Source organism: Triturus cristatus, chromosome 4_1 (assembly GCF_964204655.1).
Source record: "Triturus cristatus chromosome 4_1, aTriCri1.1, whole genome shotgun sequence".
In the NCBI taxonomy this organism is placed as follows: Eukaryota; Metazoa; Chordata; class Amphibia; order Caudata; family Salamandridae; genus Triturus; species Triturus cristatus.
Window position 1 is genome coordinate 1,144,285,695 of NC_140585.1, and position 19,858 is coordinate 1,144,305,552.

The 19,858-nt window shown below is 44.9% G+C and overlaps 1 protein-coding gene across 7 annotated transcripts in view; it reads left to right on the forward strand.

The window, feature by feature from the left end:
- DSN1 (DSN1 component of MIS12 kinetochore complex) overlaps window positions 1-19,858 on the forward strand; it is a 261,660-nt gene that overhangs the window by 38,554 nt on the left and 203,248 nt on the right. For 3 of the 7 annotated variants that reach the window (XM_085654261.1, XM_085654259.1, XM_085654260.1), the window contains 2 exons: window positions 7,936-7,975; window positions 8,639-8,731. The exons of 2 other annotated variants lie outside the window; for them this stretch is intronic. Coding sequence is in view for 2 of the 5 variants with exons in the window: in XM_085654255.1 (XP_085510381.1) it covers window positions 7,936-7,975 (40 nt within the window). In the remaining 3 variants the exon portion in view is untranslated. The remainder of the gene's footprint in view (window positions 1-7,935; window positions 7,976-8,638; window positions 8,732-19,858) is intronic. 2 more of the 7 variants (XM_085654255.1, XM_085654256.1) reach the window with 1 other exon arrangement.

Sequence of the window (19,858 nt, forward strand, 5' to 3'; positions counted from 1 at the left end):
TAGGGAGTGACTCCAAAAGTAGTGGTTCAGGTATCTTCCAGCCCAGCGTGGTGGAAGAGGCCTAGTGTAGCCCAGCTAGGTCCCAGGATAGCGAGGAGGGTGTAGGGGCTCACTGCCTGGCTCAGTGGAGCAGGAGTGAGAGGGTGACCGAGGGTCCCCAGACGCTCGAAGCCCTGCCTCAGGACTTGGATGGTTTCATGAGGGAACACCAAGTTGGGGACCTAGGCTGTCCTGTTACTCCACTTGAGGAAGATCTCTTAGTGAGTAGAGGACCTGGAGCACCTGTAAACAGGGCTCCTATGGTTCTAGAGGCTGGCAGTACAGCTCCGGTAGGGAGGGTACAGGAGTCCAGCGTGAGGAGTGATTGGGGGATGAGTTCCCCAGTGGAAGAGCCAGTGGGTCAGGGACTACCCAATTGGGCTAGGATCCCGTGTAGTGACCATGGTGACACCACTTCTGTTCTGGGGGATCTCTGCGCACTGTCAGGTGGACAGGGGACGGGAGATCCGCACCAGACAGACAGTCACACGACGTATGTGTCGTTTGTTAGCCTCAGGGGGATGGAGTGTAAATCCCCAGAAGTCCTGGAGTGCCAGGCGATTATTCCACCAAAGGTTCTAGGCCGGAGGTTGGAAGGCCAGGTTCAGGATCAGCCTGACCTGAAGGGTGGGACGTCTGTAACCAGCGTCCCGACCGGTTCTTCTTCTAGAGGTACCGCCCCAGTTGGTAGGGAGCAGGGCTCTGGAAGGGGATGCAGAGGGTGGGAGAGCCCACCTCTGACCCCGGTGCAACCTAAGGGGTTAAACCCTGGGTTGGAATGGCGTTCTAGGTGTACCCCTCGCCAGAGGAGGAGGAACCCTAGGAGAAGAGGTAGGGGGAGGAGAGCCTTCCCTGAGACTCCTGGTCCGCCTGAGGGTGCAGACCCTAGGCTGGAGAACCAGTGGCAGTCTAGTCCTGTCTTGCAGACAGGAAGAGTGGAGAATGGCCGCTATGTGCCAGGGGTTACTACCCCCCACTCTGTGATTAGGCAAGGACCGGTGGCACCTGGGTGGCCTAGGGCCTGGTCTTGGCCGCGGACAGCTTGGGAGTACCAGTGGGGTAGCCCAGTTGGTCCGGACAGTGGTTTTAGAAGAAATCCCATGGGTTCACCGTGGCGTAGAACAGGAGGGTGTCCCTGCAGTTGCGGGCCCGCGTCCGTGTTCTATCGCCCAAAGCAGGGAAGTCCATCACGGTGGTGATTGGTCTGCCCTGCGTTTTTGGCTGGAAGGGGGTTGTGTTGGACTTGGCCCTTCTGGCAGGTTCACCCCTAAACTTTTTGCTTTTACTGGTGACCTGGTGGTAGTGATTTTTGGTTTCTGCGCACTTTCCCTGTGTCCCAGAGTAAAGTGCGTGTGCACTCTGAGTGCATTTGGTGAGATAGGCCTGCCCTCCCATAGGAATGCATGGGGAATGTATGTGCCCCTGGTAGTTCCTGATGCGTGGGGTGGGCAGGCTCGAGTTTGGTATGTGCGGACTCGTGTGATTGAATGCTTCGCAATGATGTATAATGCGTGATTATGTCACGTGCAGAAGTGCCACTTCTAGGAGTTGGCATATTAGTGTAAAATGTGTCTGGCGTGTGATTGGCTGGAGCTGGCTGGTGAGCCTGGCTCCAGGAGTCTGGGTGGGTCTGCCCCAGTGGTGAGTGTGAGATTAGCATGCTGATGGCTGGGGAGGAGTGCCCCTTGGACCTGAATAGGGCAGGGCTTTCCCTACACAATGCTGGCTCCGCCCCCTGTGGTGCGACTGATGACCCTAGCCCTGCCAGTGAATAGAGTGAGGGGCTGAGCACATCAAGGGTGCTCCCCAACCAGCTGCGATTGGTTTTTCCCCTCACCCTGAGCAACAACAAAGGGGAAAAGGTGTATAAGAAGGGGCTGTGTCCCCTTACAATTTGTTCTCTTCCAGGATCCTGCCTGAGGGGGCTGCTGCTGTTGCCGGGCCAGAGGACTGCCACTTGGACTACCTCCCTGCCTGGAGGCCCAGTGAGCTGGCTCTGGGCCCAGCCTTGCCCCCTGCCTACCTTCCTAAACTTTGCTGGACTTGCCTTCTCCCCTAAGCGCCTGGAAGCGCTTTTATTTTACTTATAGCGCTAGGAGCGCTTTACTTGGTGCCCCAGCGCTTAGAGAGCGCTCCTGTGTCGCCTCTGCAGCGCCGAACTGCTCCTCCTAAAAGAGGGAATCCCCGGCGTAGGGATTCCCCCTCTGGTTGCTGAGGTTTGAAGCGGGTGCCCACCCCGCATTGCCGTGGTCGTTGGCGGGTGCCCACCCCGCTTATTGGGTTCATCTCGCGGCGGGTGCCCACCCCGCCGTATATTCCTTATCCCGAGGGAGCCTACCCCTCTTACTGCCGTGGAATCACCGCCGCGGCCGGGCTCACAGGAAGTCAGGCAGGCCGGGGGCGGGCCTCCGGGACAACCGGGACCGGAAGTAGGAGGGCGGGAGCCTACCCCGCCTCCCACCGAAGACTCGCGGCTGGATTCTAAGCCCCGGAGCAGGCAGGAGCCTACCCTGCGCCCCGGGGCCTTCAGGAGAAGCACTGCGTCCTCCACCCAGGCGGGAGCCCACCACGCACTGGGACGTGCTGCCTTCGTGCACGGAGCCCGTAGGCTCCGCATTCAAGCCCCGTAGAGCACCGAGACCGGCGGAGAGAGGATCGGAGTCCCCCTGCGAGCGGCCCAGTGAGTAGAGAAGGGCTCCGTGGGGCCAGTATCCTTTATTTCAGAGCGCGTGGACGCTCTAAACGTGTGGGGGCAGTATTGTGAACGAGTCCCTCGAGTGGGGCTCCAACGTTACGGGGCACAGTTGGTTCGGAGCGCGAGTGCGCTCCCACGCTTTTGGGGGCATATTTGTTTTAGAGCGCTCGTGCGCTCCAACGAGGGCATTAATTTGTCTAGAGTCCAGAGGGACTCCAAAGGGGCCATATTTGTTCTAGAGCCTAGAAGGCTCCAACGACGGGGCACATTGTTTGTTTAGAGCCCACGAGGCTCCGCCATTGCCCCAGGGCATATTTGCATTCCAGAGCCCAGAGAGGGCTCCAGGTGCACGCCGGTGCCAAGTTCCTTTCCCCAGCTGCCCAGCACTTCGTGGGCAGCTGCAACGTTTAGGTTGTGGCCCTCCGCGTTTTGGCTTGCGCAGCCTGCGCAGTCTTGCCCTGACTCTGCTGGACACAGGGCGTCCTAGCCCCGACAAGGCCAGTTGGCCTAGGGACTGCCACAGGTGGTGGCTAATGTGAGTTTTGCGCCATTGTTCCTAAACCTGCACCTCTGAATGTGTTTTTATGCGTCATGTGTAATGTGCTTATACCCCTACAGGTATTGTGATACTTAGGTGGTTGTTTTCTCCTAGTACAGGTGGTGCTAGTGAGGTCCTGGTTCCCTGCGCAATATTTTCCTACGGTGGTTAGGGTTGCGTAGGTGGTACTTACCTGTTGCCAGTAGTTACTGGTTGTGTGCTACATGTGGTATTTTGTGCTACGGTAATTTTATATTCTATGTTCTAAGTGCTAAGTTCTAAAAGTGCTAATTCCTGACAGTGGTCCATGTGGCCCCGTCCCCTGTACATATAATCCCTTGTAAAATTCTGCCCGTGCCAGTTGGCGCAGTGTAAATTGTGTGAATATTATCTAATGTGTTTTAGTATAATACAAAGGCTATTTTTATATATAACCTTGTGTGGAGTTTCCTTTGTGGTGGGCCTTGGGTGTTGTTGCTGGGTGCGCGCGCAAACGCTTTACACATTGCCTCCGAGATAAGCCTGACTGCTCGTGCCAAGCTACCAAGGGGGTGAGCAGGGGTTATCTTTGGCGTGTAACTCCCCAACCCTGACTAGAGTGGTGGTTTCTGCCTGGCTTTGGCGCAAGCCCTAGCCAACCAGAAATCCCATTTTTAACAATCGGCACAATGAAGTTTGAGGTCTCCACCTGGTACTCTTAGCCTTCCTGAAGTAACAAACAGGGACAGACAAAAACCATAGAAAAGTCTTCAACTTTAAGATAGAATCTTCTGTCTCACCCCACTCCTCCACTGTGAAAACCATCCACCAGATGGAAGTGTTCAGGAAAATCTAATTAGCAATTCAGTGTTAAAAGGTCCCCATAGAAGTTTAACCCGGTCTGCAGCCTCCCTCATTTCAATGTCTGGGAAACCACTCAGCCACAGTAATGCAAGCAGTGCACTTCCACTGTCTGAGGATGCGGTATCCACCCCTATCTTGTTTTTCCTATATTGTTTCAGCATACATACTCGTATTGTAAAAGTTTCACTGTCATGTGGGTGCCACACATCCACTATGTACATGCGACTCGCAGACACACGCTCAAATCAAATGTAATTGCAAGGTTCTGGGAGTCACATTTAAGTTGAATCTTTACCCAAGTGGGGCCTTTAGGCTGCTACTTTCTGACACAGAAAAAAAGATCTATTCAGAACTATTAATTCTCAAAAATCAGTAAGTTACCAACCACTGATTCATGTCAGCAAAGCATGACATGGACAGTAGTCCCTTTAGAATAAAAGAGGGCACTCTTGGTGTGTCCCTCCAAGTCTCAGAACCAATCTAACACCTTGGCATTGTTAAAGATTGGCATGTTAACTGGGTTGGTAAAACGTCAGTATACAAATTTTACATGAAGTTTGTTCACTTAGGGCAGGCGTGCACTCCTGTAGCGCTTTGTCCAAAGAGCCGCTTTGAATTACTGGTTTTATTTTAATTTATATGAATTCAACACTATCTGACATGAAGGCAAAGGGAGTTTAAAAGGATAAAAAAAAAAAGTATTCCCTTCCTCTAGTAGATGGGATAGTGCTTTCATAAGTAAGCATGCTTTTCACTAGGCTAAATCATACCAAGCCTAAAAGGTTGTCTTAGGCTGGTGCTGCCAACCAGTGCTAAAGTGCATATGCTCTGTACTTAAAACATGGTACGATTGGCTTATCCACTATTGGCATATTTGGTTTACTTATAAGTCCCTAGTAAACTGCTCTATAGCTTCCCAGGGTCTGTAAATTAAATGCTGCTAGTGGGCCTGCAACACTGATTGTGCCACCCACGTGGCTCAGGCCTCCCACTACAGAGCCTGTGTGTGCAGTTTAAACTTCCATTTCGACCTGGCAAGTTAACCTGCGTGCTGGCCCAAACCTTTTGTTTTTATTACATATAACTCGCCCAAGGCAGCCCTATGGGCTGGGTGCAGTGAATTTAGAAGGTAAGACATGTACTTTTGAGTTTTCACTACTGCAAGGCCTACCTGTCCTATAGGTCAACATTGGGAATGCCTTAAAAACTCTTTTAAGTGTAATTTCCACTTGGGGAAAGATTTGAGATTTGGAGTTTACCTGTGGACTTACAATTTAAAATCAAAACTTATGGTGAAATTGGATTTTAAATTGTAAATCTGAAAATGGCACTTTTAGAAAGTTGGTATTTTCTTACTTTGACCATTCTGTGCCTCTGCCTGTCTTTTAATATACGCCTGAGATGGGTGACATCTGGGCTTTGTGCATTCCCTCTAGACAGTCACACACAATGGGAGCTGGGGTTTGACATTTGCATTCTGATGGTCCATCACCAGGCTGATGGGCCTTCCTGAGGTAGGTTGGGAGGGAGGAGATGACGCTAGCTCCGTAAAAGGGCTGTGTCTGTCCCCACAAAAAGAGATGCATGCCCCCTGTAGTGAGTCTGGAGCTAGGGCAGGAAAGGCAGGGACCTTGCAATCTTCAAGGGCCTCTTTGAAGTGTTCCCCACTTCAAAGGCACGTTTGAGTCAAAGTACTGGACCCCAGATGCAGGGAGTTCTCGGCGCCAACGCTTGCTCTGTTCACAGTGCTATTTTAAACGGGCCCTGCGTGAGTCCTTCTGCTCGCCTAACCTCCATCATGGTTGGCCTTAACTTTAGATTTACCCTGGTCTAGAATGATCTCAAGTAACCTTTTAGCATTATTGACTTCTAAGCTCTGTTTTTGTATTCATCTTTAAAAATTCATATCTCAACTTATCCTGATTGAATGTTTGTCGTTTTGGTCTTGTTTTAATCAGATAAATATTCTCTGTTTCTTAGCAGGTTTATAGTCTTTCTTTGGTGTTTTCAGTGTGTTACTGTAATTAAAGTGTGTACAAATACTTTACACATTGGCTCTTAAGTTTGCACGACTAAGCCTGACTCTGCCGAGCTACCAGAGAGTGAGAACATGTTAATTTAGGTTATGTATCTGCCTTACCCTGACTAGGATTGTGGCTCCTGCTTGGTGTATTCTCTGCCAACCAGAAACCTCAATTTCTAACACTCATTCTTCCTGAGATGCGCCCAGGCCCCTTCCTTGTTCCATCTCACTGAAAGAGCACCCACTAAAGTGTACATGGGAAACCTGCCTCTCCCCTCTCCAGTGTATGTACCACCCAGCTTACAGGAATGCAGCAATACACAAATATGTGTCGGGGGGGGGGGGGTAGGGGGAAATGTCTCCTGTACCTCCTCACCTCATGATTCACCATGCAAGTTTGGGTCTCCCAAAATGGAACTCTGGGTCATCCATATATTCTACATTCACAGGCACACATACAGCGTACTCAAACTGCACATCACTTTATCCTTCTTGTATTGAACCACTCATAAGCACATGTACAAATAGCAAACCTATTTAACAGGCACACTCTGCACAGCACTGTATCGTTCATGTAATGTACCACTCATAGGCACAGTACAGTACTGTATTATCCCTGTATTGTACTCTTCCCAGGCACACACACACTCAGCTCAGGTATTACACTGTTGTGCTGCCGGGCAGTACACACCAAGCCGATGTAGGCCAAGGATAATTTAAGCACACAGCAGCGGAACTTTAACTGAGTGAGCCGCTATCCCTCACTCCAGTGGCACAGGTTAAAAAGTACCTGTGCACTCCTACTGATTACTACGAGGTATGTTCCCATCATCACACTCTTGCTGCTTAAGTCTCACCAATATAAGGGTAGCGCTTTGGGCTCCCTTCCCGGCCCAACAAGAACACAATCTGAGACAGGCCTAGGTCATGGTACAAATTCATGATCCGTGTTTGCCTATGACAACAAAAATCAAATTAGGGATCCATACATCAGTACAGTTGGACACTCAGGGCAGGGGTGCACATCCATTACTATGCAGAGGAATTTTTCGTCCCAACAAATGGCTATATTGTTCATGGCACTCCCATCGTGAGGGAGGCGGGGGGTTAATCCTGCCCCAAGGTGGGATCGACTTCAAAAGTTATGATCGGGACGAAGAGCTAGGCATAATGTAGTACAATCATTTATGTTGTTTAGGCTTTCCAATGCGTGAAATAGAATCTGGTGTTGGGGAAAGACTGATGGTTCACGCAAGAGGATTTCTGAACCTCCATTGTTTACCAGGCCCCATGTTGAGCTTGTGGTGATTATTGAACTGTTCTTGAAATTTTCCTAGTTTGGTTTCCTGGTAATGCCTTTCATGTATTACTGAAGGCCATTCGTATAATACATACAATGGAAACACAACAGAAAAAGGTGATATAAAAAAGTTTGGAAGCCACTTAAACCTTCTTTGCATGCTGAATGTATGTGTGTTGTGAAGAAACGCACGCAGAAAAATCGCACCTAAATCCATGTCAGCATGCTGCATCTCCCTGTGAACTCGGTCGTCTTCATCCTACCAGTGGAACCATGCACTTGAATTATCAGGCTTCAGACTTCGTCGGGGACATTTCAAGTGTCATGTCACTTTTCTCTTTTGTTCGTCGACTTCCATTTAATTCACTGGTATACACCCAGTTTTTGGTTTCATATGGAATTTACTGCACGGTTTCATTACTGCATAGTATTGAATTTATCTCCGATGCTCAATAAAATAGTTTGGCTGATGTATGTTTTGTTCCTGTATATTTCAGATCCCCCTAGAGAAGCAGATGCTAACAGGCGAAGGGCCGGGTAAATACTTATCTCGTCATTTATTGTGATGCTTGTTGTAGTGAGGCAGTGAGTGACTAAGTGTTATCAGGAAAATTGTACAGTTTAGTAGTGGCTGTTAAGTTAATTGGTTCTGCTCATGGGTTAGCTTCTTTGTGAATATCATCCCTTCTTTCACTTGATTCTTTATCTAATTGATGCAAGCAAGCACAGCCATTTTTAAATAGCGCTGTATGATTAATTCTGTTTCTTAACATTGCAACAGCTAATAACATTTTAAGACATAGAAGTCTATGCTTAAGCCTTGGCATGACCTGGCCCCTACCAAGTCATGAAGAAAATATTTGTTAAATTAATTTGCGCCAATTCAATCCCCTCAATCCTAGAGGTAAAAAAAAGTACACTGTCAAAATTTTCGTTTTTCTCATGTGTGCATCTGAAATCGCAGTATAATTTGTGTAAAGTTGCACATTATCTTGCTTTATGTAACAAACCATGGAGTTTGTTAATTTTCTCCAAATTTGGGTTTGTGCTGCTATTTCCTTCAACCAATTTTTTTAATTTTATTTAATTTTTCCTTTTATTTTGACCTTTGTGTGCCTAGTTAGTCGTTGCCTCCAGGACCTCTGCTGCACAACACTCTCGCTGAATGCAAATTTCGTGTTATGGTTGTTTGATCCACAGATGTTGCACTACTAACTCAGGTTAGCAATTCTCGCTTGATGTCAAGACTTGCTTGAGCTGGAAACATTCAGTAGACACGGACCGCGCATCTAAGTAAGCATCCCGTATTCAATGCATGTCTGTGTTTGCAACCATCGCATTTCAGCAGTATGGTGATCTATGAGTAGGCCGAACCTTAACCTGGCTGCTTTATCCTAAAAGTTTGTAACTGAAGCATGCTCCATATGTGCTTGAAGACGCATTCTGGGTGGCTGTGTCCATGCCATGATGTCCTTGTGCTTTACTTTCCACTATTGATCACATTCCTGGAATTATCTCCAGCTTTCGTAAGGTTTCTAGGGAAAGACATGAGGTTTTTTAATGCATAAATCTATTTGCTTAACTGCTAGAAGCAAATTTATGAGTAACAAAAACGCATTTTACCAGTGCTTAAAGGGAAATCAGAAGCCATGTTTCTATTTGTATCTACATCGATCGCAGTCAGTGCACTCTGTAGTCACTGCGTCCTCTTAACTTTACCCTCTGCCTTTAGTTCTTGCAGAGAGTGCTTTAATTATTTAGCTTTTACGAATTCTGCCATTTTTTAGGTCTCGCCTAGCGTGGCAGCGCATGCGCTGCTCGCTCGGCGAGATTTATTGTTAAGGAGGACTTTCAGTAGAGGGCTTGAAGCCCCGCCCCTCATTTCCATTGGCTGGTGTCACCGTTTATGCTAAACAGTGGCCTGCCATTGAAAATGAGGGTTTTAGGTTCATGCCCTTTTGCCTCCGATCCGGACTCGGTGGCCTGCTTTGCTGCTGTCGCAAAGCACTTTCTTATATTTATGGGGCCATGTGTTTCTAATTGAAAACACATGGCCCCATAAAGACAAGCGATCCCCATGCTCCGGCTGCAGCGCGGTCCTCTTTCACTTATTATATATCTGTATGCAATGACAGAAGCAGCAAAATACAAGTTGTCGTACACAACCACCAGCAAGGCTCTGTTTAATGGCGCTGTGCGTCTTAATCTCCATGTCTGTCCAGCTGCAGGGTTGACTGTGGCATTACAACCAGAACTGCAGAATTTCGAATTTGAGAATCATGATTTGAATCTCGGCGTGCTCAAAATCCTGTGATTCTGGGCACATCCCTTCTCCCCGTGCCTCAAAACATGAATGTGATCTTGTGTAATTTAACCGGTGCTCATGCACAGTGATCCAATATCTTTGTGAGGAGTTTGCGCTATATAAAACTGCTATAAACGCTACTCCATCATGGTTTTACATTTGTTTTAATAGTGTTGGTTGGCCTGCTGGGGCTGCCTTCCGTCCTGGCTAATCTTGCTTTTAGTAGCATGCGCAGAGCTCTGGGCCTCTGTGTGAACTGACCTGCACCAAAACTGGCTCAGTGTCGCCGTTAGTTGTCCTAGTCCCCCACAGATGCAGGAGCACAGCCGGCTAGGGCATGCTTTTACTGCCAGTGTTGTGTGTGCTGTGTGATCACGAGTGTGTCAGGAGCTGTGGTCCCTGCTGGGTTCCATCCTGCTACAGGTGAGAGCCAGGGCTTTAAGTGGGCCGGGTCCTACCGGTGCTCTGCACTGGCAGTTCTATAAAGCAGTTGCCAAACCAGGTCTCTATCGGGCTTTCCATTTTTGCCCTCGGGGTGAAAAAAAAATCTTACCTCTGCAGCAGTGCCACTCGTCACTGCTTTTGTGGTAACTTCAAGGAGACTCGTTATAGTTCTTTCAGTCTCATCATTTCAGAAGGGAAGCATTTTCAATGTTGTTTACAAGGAAGCCGTAGTTGTTGCTGATTTATCTTACACAAACAACAACCATTGGCAAAGCCAATCACCCTGGCTTGCTGTAGGTTTAATGTTACTTGCTTTATCAGTATTATATATCTGTATGCAATGACAGAAGCAGCAAAATACAAGTTGTCGTACACGACCACCAGCAAGGCTCCGTTTAATGGCGCTGTGCATCTTAATCTCCACGTCTGTCCAGCTGCAGGGTTGACTGTGGCGTTACAACCAGAACTGCTGAATTTGGAATTTGAGAACCATGATTGAATCTCGGCGTGCTCAAAATCCTGTGATTCTGGGCACATCACTTCTCCCTGTGCCTCAAAACATGAATGTGATCTTGTGTAATTTAACCGGTGCTCATGCACTGTGATCCAATATCTTTGTGTAGAGTTTGCGCTATATAAAACTGCAATAAACGCTACTCCATCATGGTTTTACATTTGTTTTCATCTTGTTATTCAGAGGAGTCGAGCGAAATGCTGCGCATGGGCGGTCTGCTGTGCCACTTCTTTTCAATCTCCTAGTACTTGGGCCGGCTCCTCAGGCGTCTCTCCCGGCCCCAGCTGCACGAAAAACCTCTTGTGTGCCTGCGCAATTAGCCGCTCTTCCTCACACTTTTCAGGTTACTGCTGCTGCACTTTGACTCCAGGGAGCACTTCAGCTGCATGCTGCAGATCCTCGCTGCTACCCCACTGCCGGGGTCTTTAATGGTGCACTCGTGTGTGCCCCGACCAAGGCTAACAGAGGGCACCTTGGCCCCTGCACTGCAGTGGTTCGTATTCCTCGAAAGCGTTTGCCTCAAGGTTAACTGCAAACGTGAAGCATTCTTCAAAATTTCACCACGCAGCATGCTGTTTAGTTGCAGTCTGCACCCATTATTGTGTGCCACTGTGCTTGTGCAAATTAACAAAGCAGTGCTTTCTTTTAGCTACATAAATAACATTCCAATTTTAAAACGCAACGATCACTTTATTTTCAGGTGCCATTTACGGGTGCTTTTTGTTGTACATGTTTAACACACTATTCATTTATTTATAGCCTGTAAGATTTATTGCTCAATGTGTCTCATTTTTGTGCTGGAATGAGGGGAAAATGACTTAATTGGCGTTAGTTCAACCCCGATGCGCAGCCGCAGGGCTGTTTCAGAGGTCTCCCTTCTGTTGCTCTTTCTCCCACATCTGTCCTTTTTATGGCTCTCTCGCCAGTGTGCCTCTCTGCTCCGTGCACTTCCCCCACATGATGGCTCTGGCATGCTGTCCTGCTCCTCTGTATTCTTTCTGCTCTGCCACACTTTTCACGCACAACAGCTATTTATTTTCTCACATGAGCGCCTGCCGAGCTGGGCCTCTTTGCTTCGCTAGGTGGCTCTTTTCCATAAATGAGCTCCTTGCCGAAATTGATGGCTGCATCTGCTACTCCACCCTCCTACAGTGAGCCATTAGACTTCACATGTAATGTCACCAGTGCAGTGTCATAAACCCAGCACACTAGCAGATCAAGACTTTGTGTTTAGATTACTGTGCACTTTGTATCTCTGAGTTCTAATCCTATTTCATGAAACATGTTTAGAGTTTGCAATTTTAAACATTTGAAATGCTGCTGAAGCTTTATTCATTAAATCTGCATTCGCCACCTAAATTATGTTTATAAAAATTTATTTATTTTCCAAGTCATGGGCAAGGGATGGTTTAAAGTACTGCATCCAAATTGTAATATCACCTGAAACCCTTCATTTAAGTACTCTTTATGGCAGCATCTCCAGGATCTGTGTTTATTTTTTGGAAATGTTGTGGCGGTTTCTGTCTGGTAACTTTGCATCCAACAACTTACTAAGGCTAAAACAGGCCCTGCAAACACATATACTTTTGACAGTCCTCCTGCAGCTGTTTTTACCGTTATTCATAAAGGATAATAAAGTACATTCAATATAGCCTTTGCACATACATGCACATTAATCATTGCCACCTAATTACACTCTGCTAAATACCAGATCAGTACATCCCACATAAAACCACTATGCCACATAGCAACCATCCATACAAATACACTCCACACCATGCCACATAATTCTCATCAGCATAATTTCACTCAAAATACCACACAGTTCCACGCCACGCAATTCAGGTCCACACATTTCGATTCTGCACCACATAATTCAACAACAAACCACATAATTCAAATCCACACACTTACACAACAAATGCATCCAATCCACACCTCAAAATTCAACATCATGTCACACAATTCAACAACTCACCACATAATTAAATTCCACTACATACCACGCCACAAGACAACATACCAATACACATATTTACACTCCATAACACTCAATCCCATTCTACATAATTCCAGCTAATTTAATACCACATAATTACTATCCACATAATTCCACTGCACAAATACACACACACACACACATTTCATCCCCACACAATTCCACAACTAACAAGTTCAATCCAATCCATATAATTAAACTCCACACTACATACATCCACTCCATAAACAAGACATTGTCATTTACAACACCATTAACTTCAACTTTCACTAATGGAAGACCAATTGCATTGCAATTGCTTGTGTTATTGTACTTTGTGGCAGATCTGTTCCACTGTATCTCTTGGGGCTCTACAAACAAATTTGGTGATGAAGAGTAAATTGTATTTTTCTTAACAACTTTTCAATTAAAAAGTTCTTCTCTTTAATTTTCTGTAATTCCTATAGTTGAAAAAACAAACATTTGCAATGCAATAGGTCTCGCATTTTGCGAGTTTGAGCTGTTGGCAAGTGGGCTGCTGGATGCTGTTGTTGTAGGAGTGGTTGATCATAAGAACTTGCAGGAGACACGTGAACTCTCGTTCAACGTTGTGTGGTGCAGTCTGGCAGCAGTGCGGTGAGCGTCAGCCAGGCCTGAAAGCACAGAGGAGTGCAGCATGGTAGCGGGGCTTGGGACACAACCAGGGTCCCTGGTGCTGGACACGGTGCGGGTGCAGATAGGCGCAGCTGTGCCTGCTGCACACATCCTTTCATCATCCGTTTTGCAGCTGCCATTTAGTAGTTTGTGGGAAAGGGGAGGAGTGCAGGGTGCGTGGGCTGGAAACTGAAACCAGGTATGTCACTTCCTGTACGATGGATGATCGGAAATCCAGTGATGTCCCTTTCTGTGCAGATGGTTGATAGGAAATTAAGTTCTCTTTGTAGGTTTCTTCTACTGCCTAGATGTAAGCTCTCACTTTTTCCCCATGCTTGCAGTGCAATATAGCAGGTTAAACATTCACACTACACATGTAGCCAGCACACCTTTGTGCATGACGGCGTTTACATGCATGAGCACATTGAAGCTTGGTACAATCAGACTACAGCATTAGTTCTGTATTGAAGAGATAAAAGTTGGAAAGATTGCGGCTCTTCCCAAGAGTACTTATGGAAAGATAAACTGTTTTCAAAGCCTGCGCTCTATACGTTTTATCTTGAGTAACACAGATGCAGGCCATGGAACTGCTAAGCTCGGCGTTTCATTATTGCAAAATATCCAAGATAAGGATTGACTGAAAACTGCTAAATATAAAACTTTGCACCACTTTGCAATTAACACGAAGGTGTGTTATTACCATGAGTGCTTGGCGCTGTACTTGTGTGCGTTCCATCAGTGCTTGGCGCTGCACTGTAATGGCATTCTTGTAAAAAAAAAAAAGAACATCTCTGGGGTAAAAATCTTTCACAACAGGGTACATAATTTGACAGATTATTTTCCCCTTCTTACTACCATACTCCCGTCGGTGCACTGTAGTCACCAGCAAGCCACTTTTGTCCTCATGAGAAGGAATGACGGCAGCCGTTTCACCAACTCTGAGGAATACGGCTGGGTTTGGCAGGTACTATGCATGCAGTCGAAACAACTCTAAAAAAGAAAAAAAAAAAAAAAAGCATTACAAATGCAATAGGTCAAGCCTTTCATTACGTTAAAGCCATTTGCTTTGCTATACAATACCATTTAGCAAAGCAAATGGCTTTAACTTAAAGGCGAGACCTATTGCATTTTCAATGCTTGGTTGGGTTGTTTGTGATCTTTTCATACACTGGGATATTTGTGCTGGTGTTCTGCGCTATGCATCAGTTCGCTTTTTTTGGAAGCATTTAATGTCTGTGAAAAGCTAGTCGTTCTCCAAAACTGAGACATGAAGCTCAAAGACTTTTAGAGATTGGATTGTGTTTAAATAAAGACTTTCAGATTTAAAACATTAGGAGTATTTGTGTGCTGGCAGGTGTCCATAGACTTTATTTTTCTTGTTTTTTTTAATGTTTACCCTCTGTGTTTAGATTATGTTTTTTAAGTGATGTTATCTAACATGTTTTGATGTCAAACTTCAAATGTGTAAATCAGTTGGATTCTCTCTGGAACTTTACCTAACTACTGACTTAATTTCTTCATTTATTTGTATTGAAGTCCTTTGATCACACAGTTGTAACCATAGAGTAGTTTAAACTTCCAGTACTGTGGAAAGCCTTCGGAATTTTTAGGTGTGGAATTTTAACATTTTTGCCCCAGAAATGATCTCCAAATATATTTGTGAATGTTGATGTATTTGGTTTGTGCAACTGGCCGGTGACTGCCTTGTTTTGTTGCAGATTCATATCTGATAGATCTAACCTACCTCACACTGTAATACTGCCTTACTGTAACACTTGGCCAGGCAGTGCGTTGCAAGTTTTCCAGCTCTTTTGAAGTTGGGTTAAGTATTCCATCTGCCTTCACCTCTAGTTTGTCCCTGAGGCGTTCATGAGTAGGGGAAGCACTCTAGCCTTTGCTGGTTCATGATCGGCTCCATACCAAACAAGCATTGGCATAGCCAATAGGTTTTGCTTTTTGGACCTTATAAGTATTTAGTTATGCAGCACAATATCCTTGGTGCGACATCAACTGTTGCATGGCTAAACACTTATAAGGTCCCAAAGGCGAGACCTATTGGCTATGCCAATGCTTGTTAAAGATAGGGACTATTATCACAGTTCTCCATGAATCGGGGGGACCCTGGATCGCATAACCGCTTAGAATGTTGGTTAACAGTGGGAGCCACAACGGGAGATTAGCTAAAAAGAGGTCCGCAGAAATGCCATCTGGGCCGGAGGCCTTGTTCCTCACAGTCTGATTTAGGGCCCTTTCTACCTTCTCTAATGTCGGGCATGCCAATGTCCATGCCCCATATTTAAGGTTAGCGCTGGGATGTGATTCACTATAGTTTTTGTATAAGCTGGAAAAATGTTCTTCCCAGGTATCGGGCATGATTGTGGCGTCAATTTTACTATTGTTGGGGCTGTTGAAATAATCCTGATTAACAGTTTGCCAGAATAGCCTTGAGTCTCTACTCTGGCATGCTATATAAAGTTGCTCCCAAGCTTCTTGCCTTATTTCTATTTTACGCCTCTCTAACACCTGTTTATATTCAGTACGTGACTGTCTTACCTCCAGTTTATTTCGGGGTTTTACCTTCAGAGACTTAATTAAATTGAATGTGTGCAATCACTATTAAACCACTTTTTTTTTCTCTGGCGTCGCATATTGAGATCATAAGTTAAAGCGGCATTAATAGTCTGTTATTACCCCAAAAGATGTTAGCAAAGATGGAGGATTTTAAGATGTCCTTCAGACAGTCTAAAACTTGCCTCAGGTTAGATGTTATAACCTGCTGCAAAACAAGATTGGGTTATATGGTAGACAACTTTCGTACTAGCCCCTTATACATAGATCATAGGGCTTGATTTGACAGATACAAATAGATCATTAAATTTGTGTCTTTAATTCCAGTGATAGTGGAAAATGATCACTCTACCAACAAATGAGACTGGATCAGTACCATCCAGTTTCTTAAGGTCCAATGTTAGAAAAAGTGAAAATCTTGACAACAATGAATTGAAAAGATTTCCACAAGGATTATGGTAAAAGTGACAGCCACCATCTCTATCTCCATCTATCAAATGGCAAGCAGAGTGTTTTTAGAGGGGGTAAAGTTTACAATTAAAATCACCTCCCCATTGAACTACAAATTCCATATTTATCTCCTGGATATGTCTACTCAATAGAGTTTCTAATTCCTGAGTAATGTCAGTATTTTTACTATTAAAATTATTACGATAAAAATTAACAAGAATCAGTGTCACTTTTTTCCTAATAAGAATATTGATGATCTGAAAGTGTGGTGAATGAAGCTCAGTCTTGCCTAGTTTGCCAGACATTGTGGTTGAGACCTGTGTTAATAGTCCTCCCTTAGCATGACCACCTAAAGCAACTTTAGCTGGGGTATGGATAGAAACATAGCCATTAACGTGGGCAGACTCTCTCATCCAGGTTTCTTGCAAACATATCTTATATTTTTCAATGAAAGCGATCCATTGTGCAGATTTTACCTTGTTGGACAAGCCAGCAATGTTCCAGAAAAGACTGCCAAATATGAAGAAACTATTAGGACTACCAGTCACTCCCTCTGTGCAGTGGGTGGCTGACTCACAATCACCCTGGGATCTTGTGATTCTGGCAACTATTGCCGCAGATTAACCCACCTCCCCTTGTAAAAAAATATTAGGCAGAGCTAATACTGGCTGTACAAGATCAGGCAAATTGAAACTGGCTACCAAGGGCGCCATAGACAATACTTGTTTACCTATACCGCTCATAGGACTTTCAGTACGTCTACATTTTAGGTCATGTTTAGTTTGCAAACAAAGTTTATCTTTTGGAAAGCACTAGAACTTCAATAGATGTTATAATTTATCTGCTCACACACTATCCTCGTTCATCTGTATTCAGGTTCTCACCATACCCAGGAGAGAGATACCCATACAGACCCAAAGGTCAGCAGACTGGAAACAATGTTTATAAAAAATATATAGATCTATTTATTCAGGTTAGTGTCCTACATTACATAAAATATTTCATCCCTAGTCAATAATTTCTCAAAATCCTAGACATTGAGTTTTTTTTTAAAAATAGTTCAACACTTTGTATACATTTGTTATTTACATGAAAAAATATATAACTAAATAAAAAGAGAGTACATCAGAAAAAGACAAATATGTCATTGAAATGTACACATCCATGGTCCCACAATGATTTAGGCAGGAGTCCGAACCTGCAATTATTATAATTCTGTAATTCCAGCCTACACGCGGATTGTGTCTCTGAGAAGTGCGTCGACGCGTTTCGATGGTACCAATTATAACCCCATCTTTATCAAGACTGTAATATGTAACTCTTTGTTAAAATAATCGTGTCCGGGACTTGTTGTACACACCTCTAAAATGCCGAATGATAGGAGGTTATTCAATTTTTTGGTCTCCAAGCGTGGACCTACAAGATCAGGTTATCACCTCCATCTTTTTGAATTGTCACCTCACTTCCAGTTTAGGAGACTTTTTATGTCTATAAGTAGTCGACATCAAAGGTAACTAGCCACTTGTTGGCTTTTATCACTGCGAGCCTAAACACCATATCCACTGTTACACCTGCAGGTATTCATCGGTATGGGCTTTACTTAGCTTATTGGTTGTAATCTTCACCCCGTAATCTCCTGAACACCCCTTTTACTAGATTTGAGTCCTTCCCTAATTGGGCTACGTCTGAATGCGAGAGCGTAACGTCACTCGTCCGTTTTGTTTACCGCTCACAGGACTTTCAATCTGTCTACATTTTAGGTCATGTTTAGTTTGTCCAACATAAATAGGGGACAATGGATGTAGTTAATCTACATGATCTAGGGGAGAGAAGCGGTTGAAGGTTGGTATTGAGAAATATTGAAAGGTTTTAACAGATCGAGATGCAGAACCATGTCCTGTGCTAGATTGTGGCTTGTAGAAGTACCCTATAGTAACTGCCTCAGTGGGACCACTATCAATGTTGCACCATGAAAACCTGTCCATAAGACAGTGAACTGATGTCCTATTCTTACTACTGCATTTCACTGCAAGGAATTTACAACGGCTGTAACCTTCCTGAAGAACCTCCCTCTTGTCTGGGATGTAAGAGTGAAGAGCTTTTAGGATTATTTTTTATAAAGCCTCGCTCCTTTCTCCTTCGTCCCACTACTAGTGGGAACGTAGGATGTTCCAAGGAGAAGCATTAATTGGCATTAATGACATAGGTGCTGACTTTTGTTCTGGGGTCCCGGGTTCGAGTCCTGGCATCGGCTCAACATCATGTGATCCTGGGCAAAATCACTTAATTTACCAGTGACTAATGAGTTCACACGCCTAATATAACAAATATTGTGAAGTATGCCTACCATCTGTCCTCACTTCTTTCGTAGACCAAATTTAAATGCTTTCTTGTGCAGCTATTTCTGAAGCTTTGGAAGGAGATCTTCTTTATAAGCCAACTATGCTAACACATTGACTCTTGATGCTGCTAGAGAATAAAGATGTATATATCCTCTTGAATCACTTGTATCACATGTGTTTGATGTAAATGTCCCCTAGGCCTTCTTAGAAAACTGTGGCTGGCCTCCTACTAGAATGACAACACCTGGCCATACTCCACATAATCATGGATTTTTCAATTCTGTCAGAAAGCATGTTTTGTGGAACCCCTTTTCCGATATCTTGCTTAGGGGCAAGGACGGGGTTCAACAGTCAGAGCTGATGACTGTGGAGCTGGGGAACCAGGTTCAAGTCTTGGTGTCTGCTCAAAATCCTGTGATTCTGGGCAAATCACTTAATATCCCTGTGCGTACAAAATATGAATGTGTGCTTGTGTAATGTAAAAGATGCTCCTATGAAGCGCCCCAATACCTTTGGGTCATGTATGCGCTATATAAAACTGCAAAAAATATATTACAAAATGTTGTGAGCACTCCCGATTCCAGGTACTGCTCAAGACTGAAAGTGGAGCACAACCAAAGGATGGCAGAAGCAAGAATCCATCCACACATTGACTGTCTCTGTGGAGAAAAACAGGCACACCCCTCACCTGTGTTTTGGGAGTTTTTTTTACTAATCAATCCGAAATTTTGAGTTTTATATGAAAAATAAAGCATCAATGTAATTTTTTGTGCTAATTTTTTCTTGGAGACTTTTTATTTGCACTTTATAATAAGCACAAGCACTACAAAAACTTCAGTTTACTAAACACTCTTACTTTATTTAATATTATTTGCCCTATATGAACTGGTTTCTGCAGGAGGGAATGGCCATCAATGATGCAGAGTACCAGCTTCCAGAACTATTTGTCAGGTGGTGGTGGGAGGGGGGGAGGGAGGGGATCGACGTGTATAAAGGTTTAGCCGACAAACATTTGAAGACCTCTGTTGCAGAGTTCATAAGCCCTGTACCTCTTTCAGCAGGTGGATACAAAAACACAATTTCTCTTGGAACTCTAAAGCAGGTGTTCTCTTGCTGTCTAATGTGCAGGGCAGATCTACCAGGGGCATTTAATTGAACTGGGCTG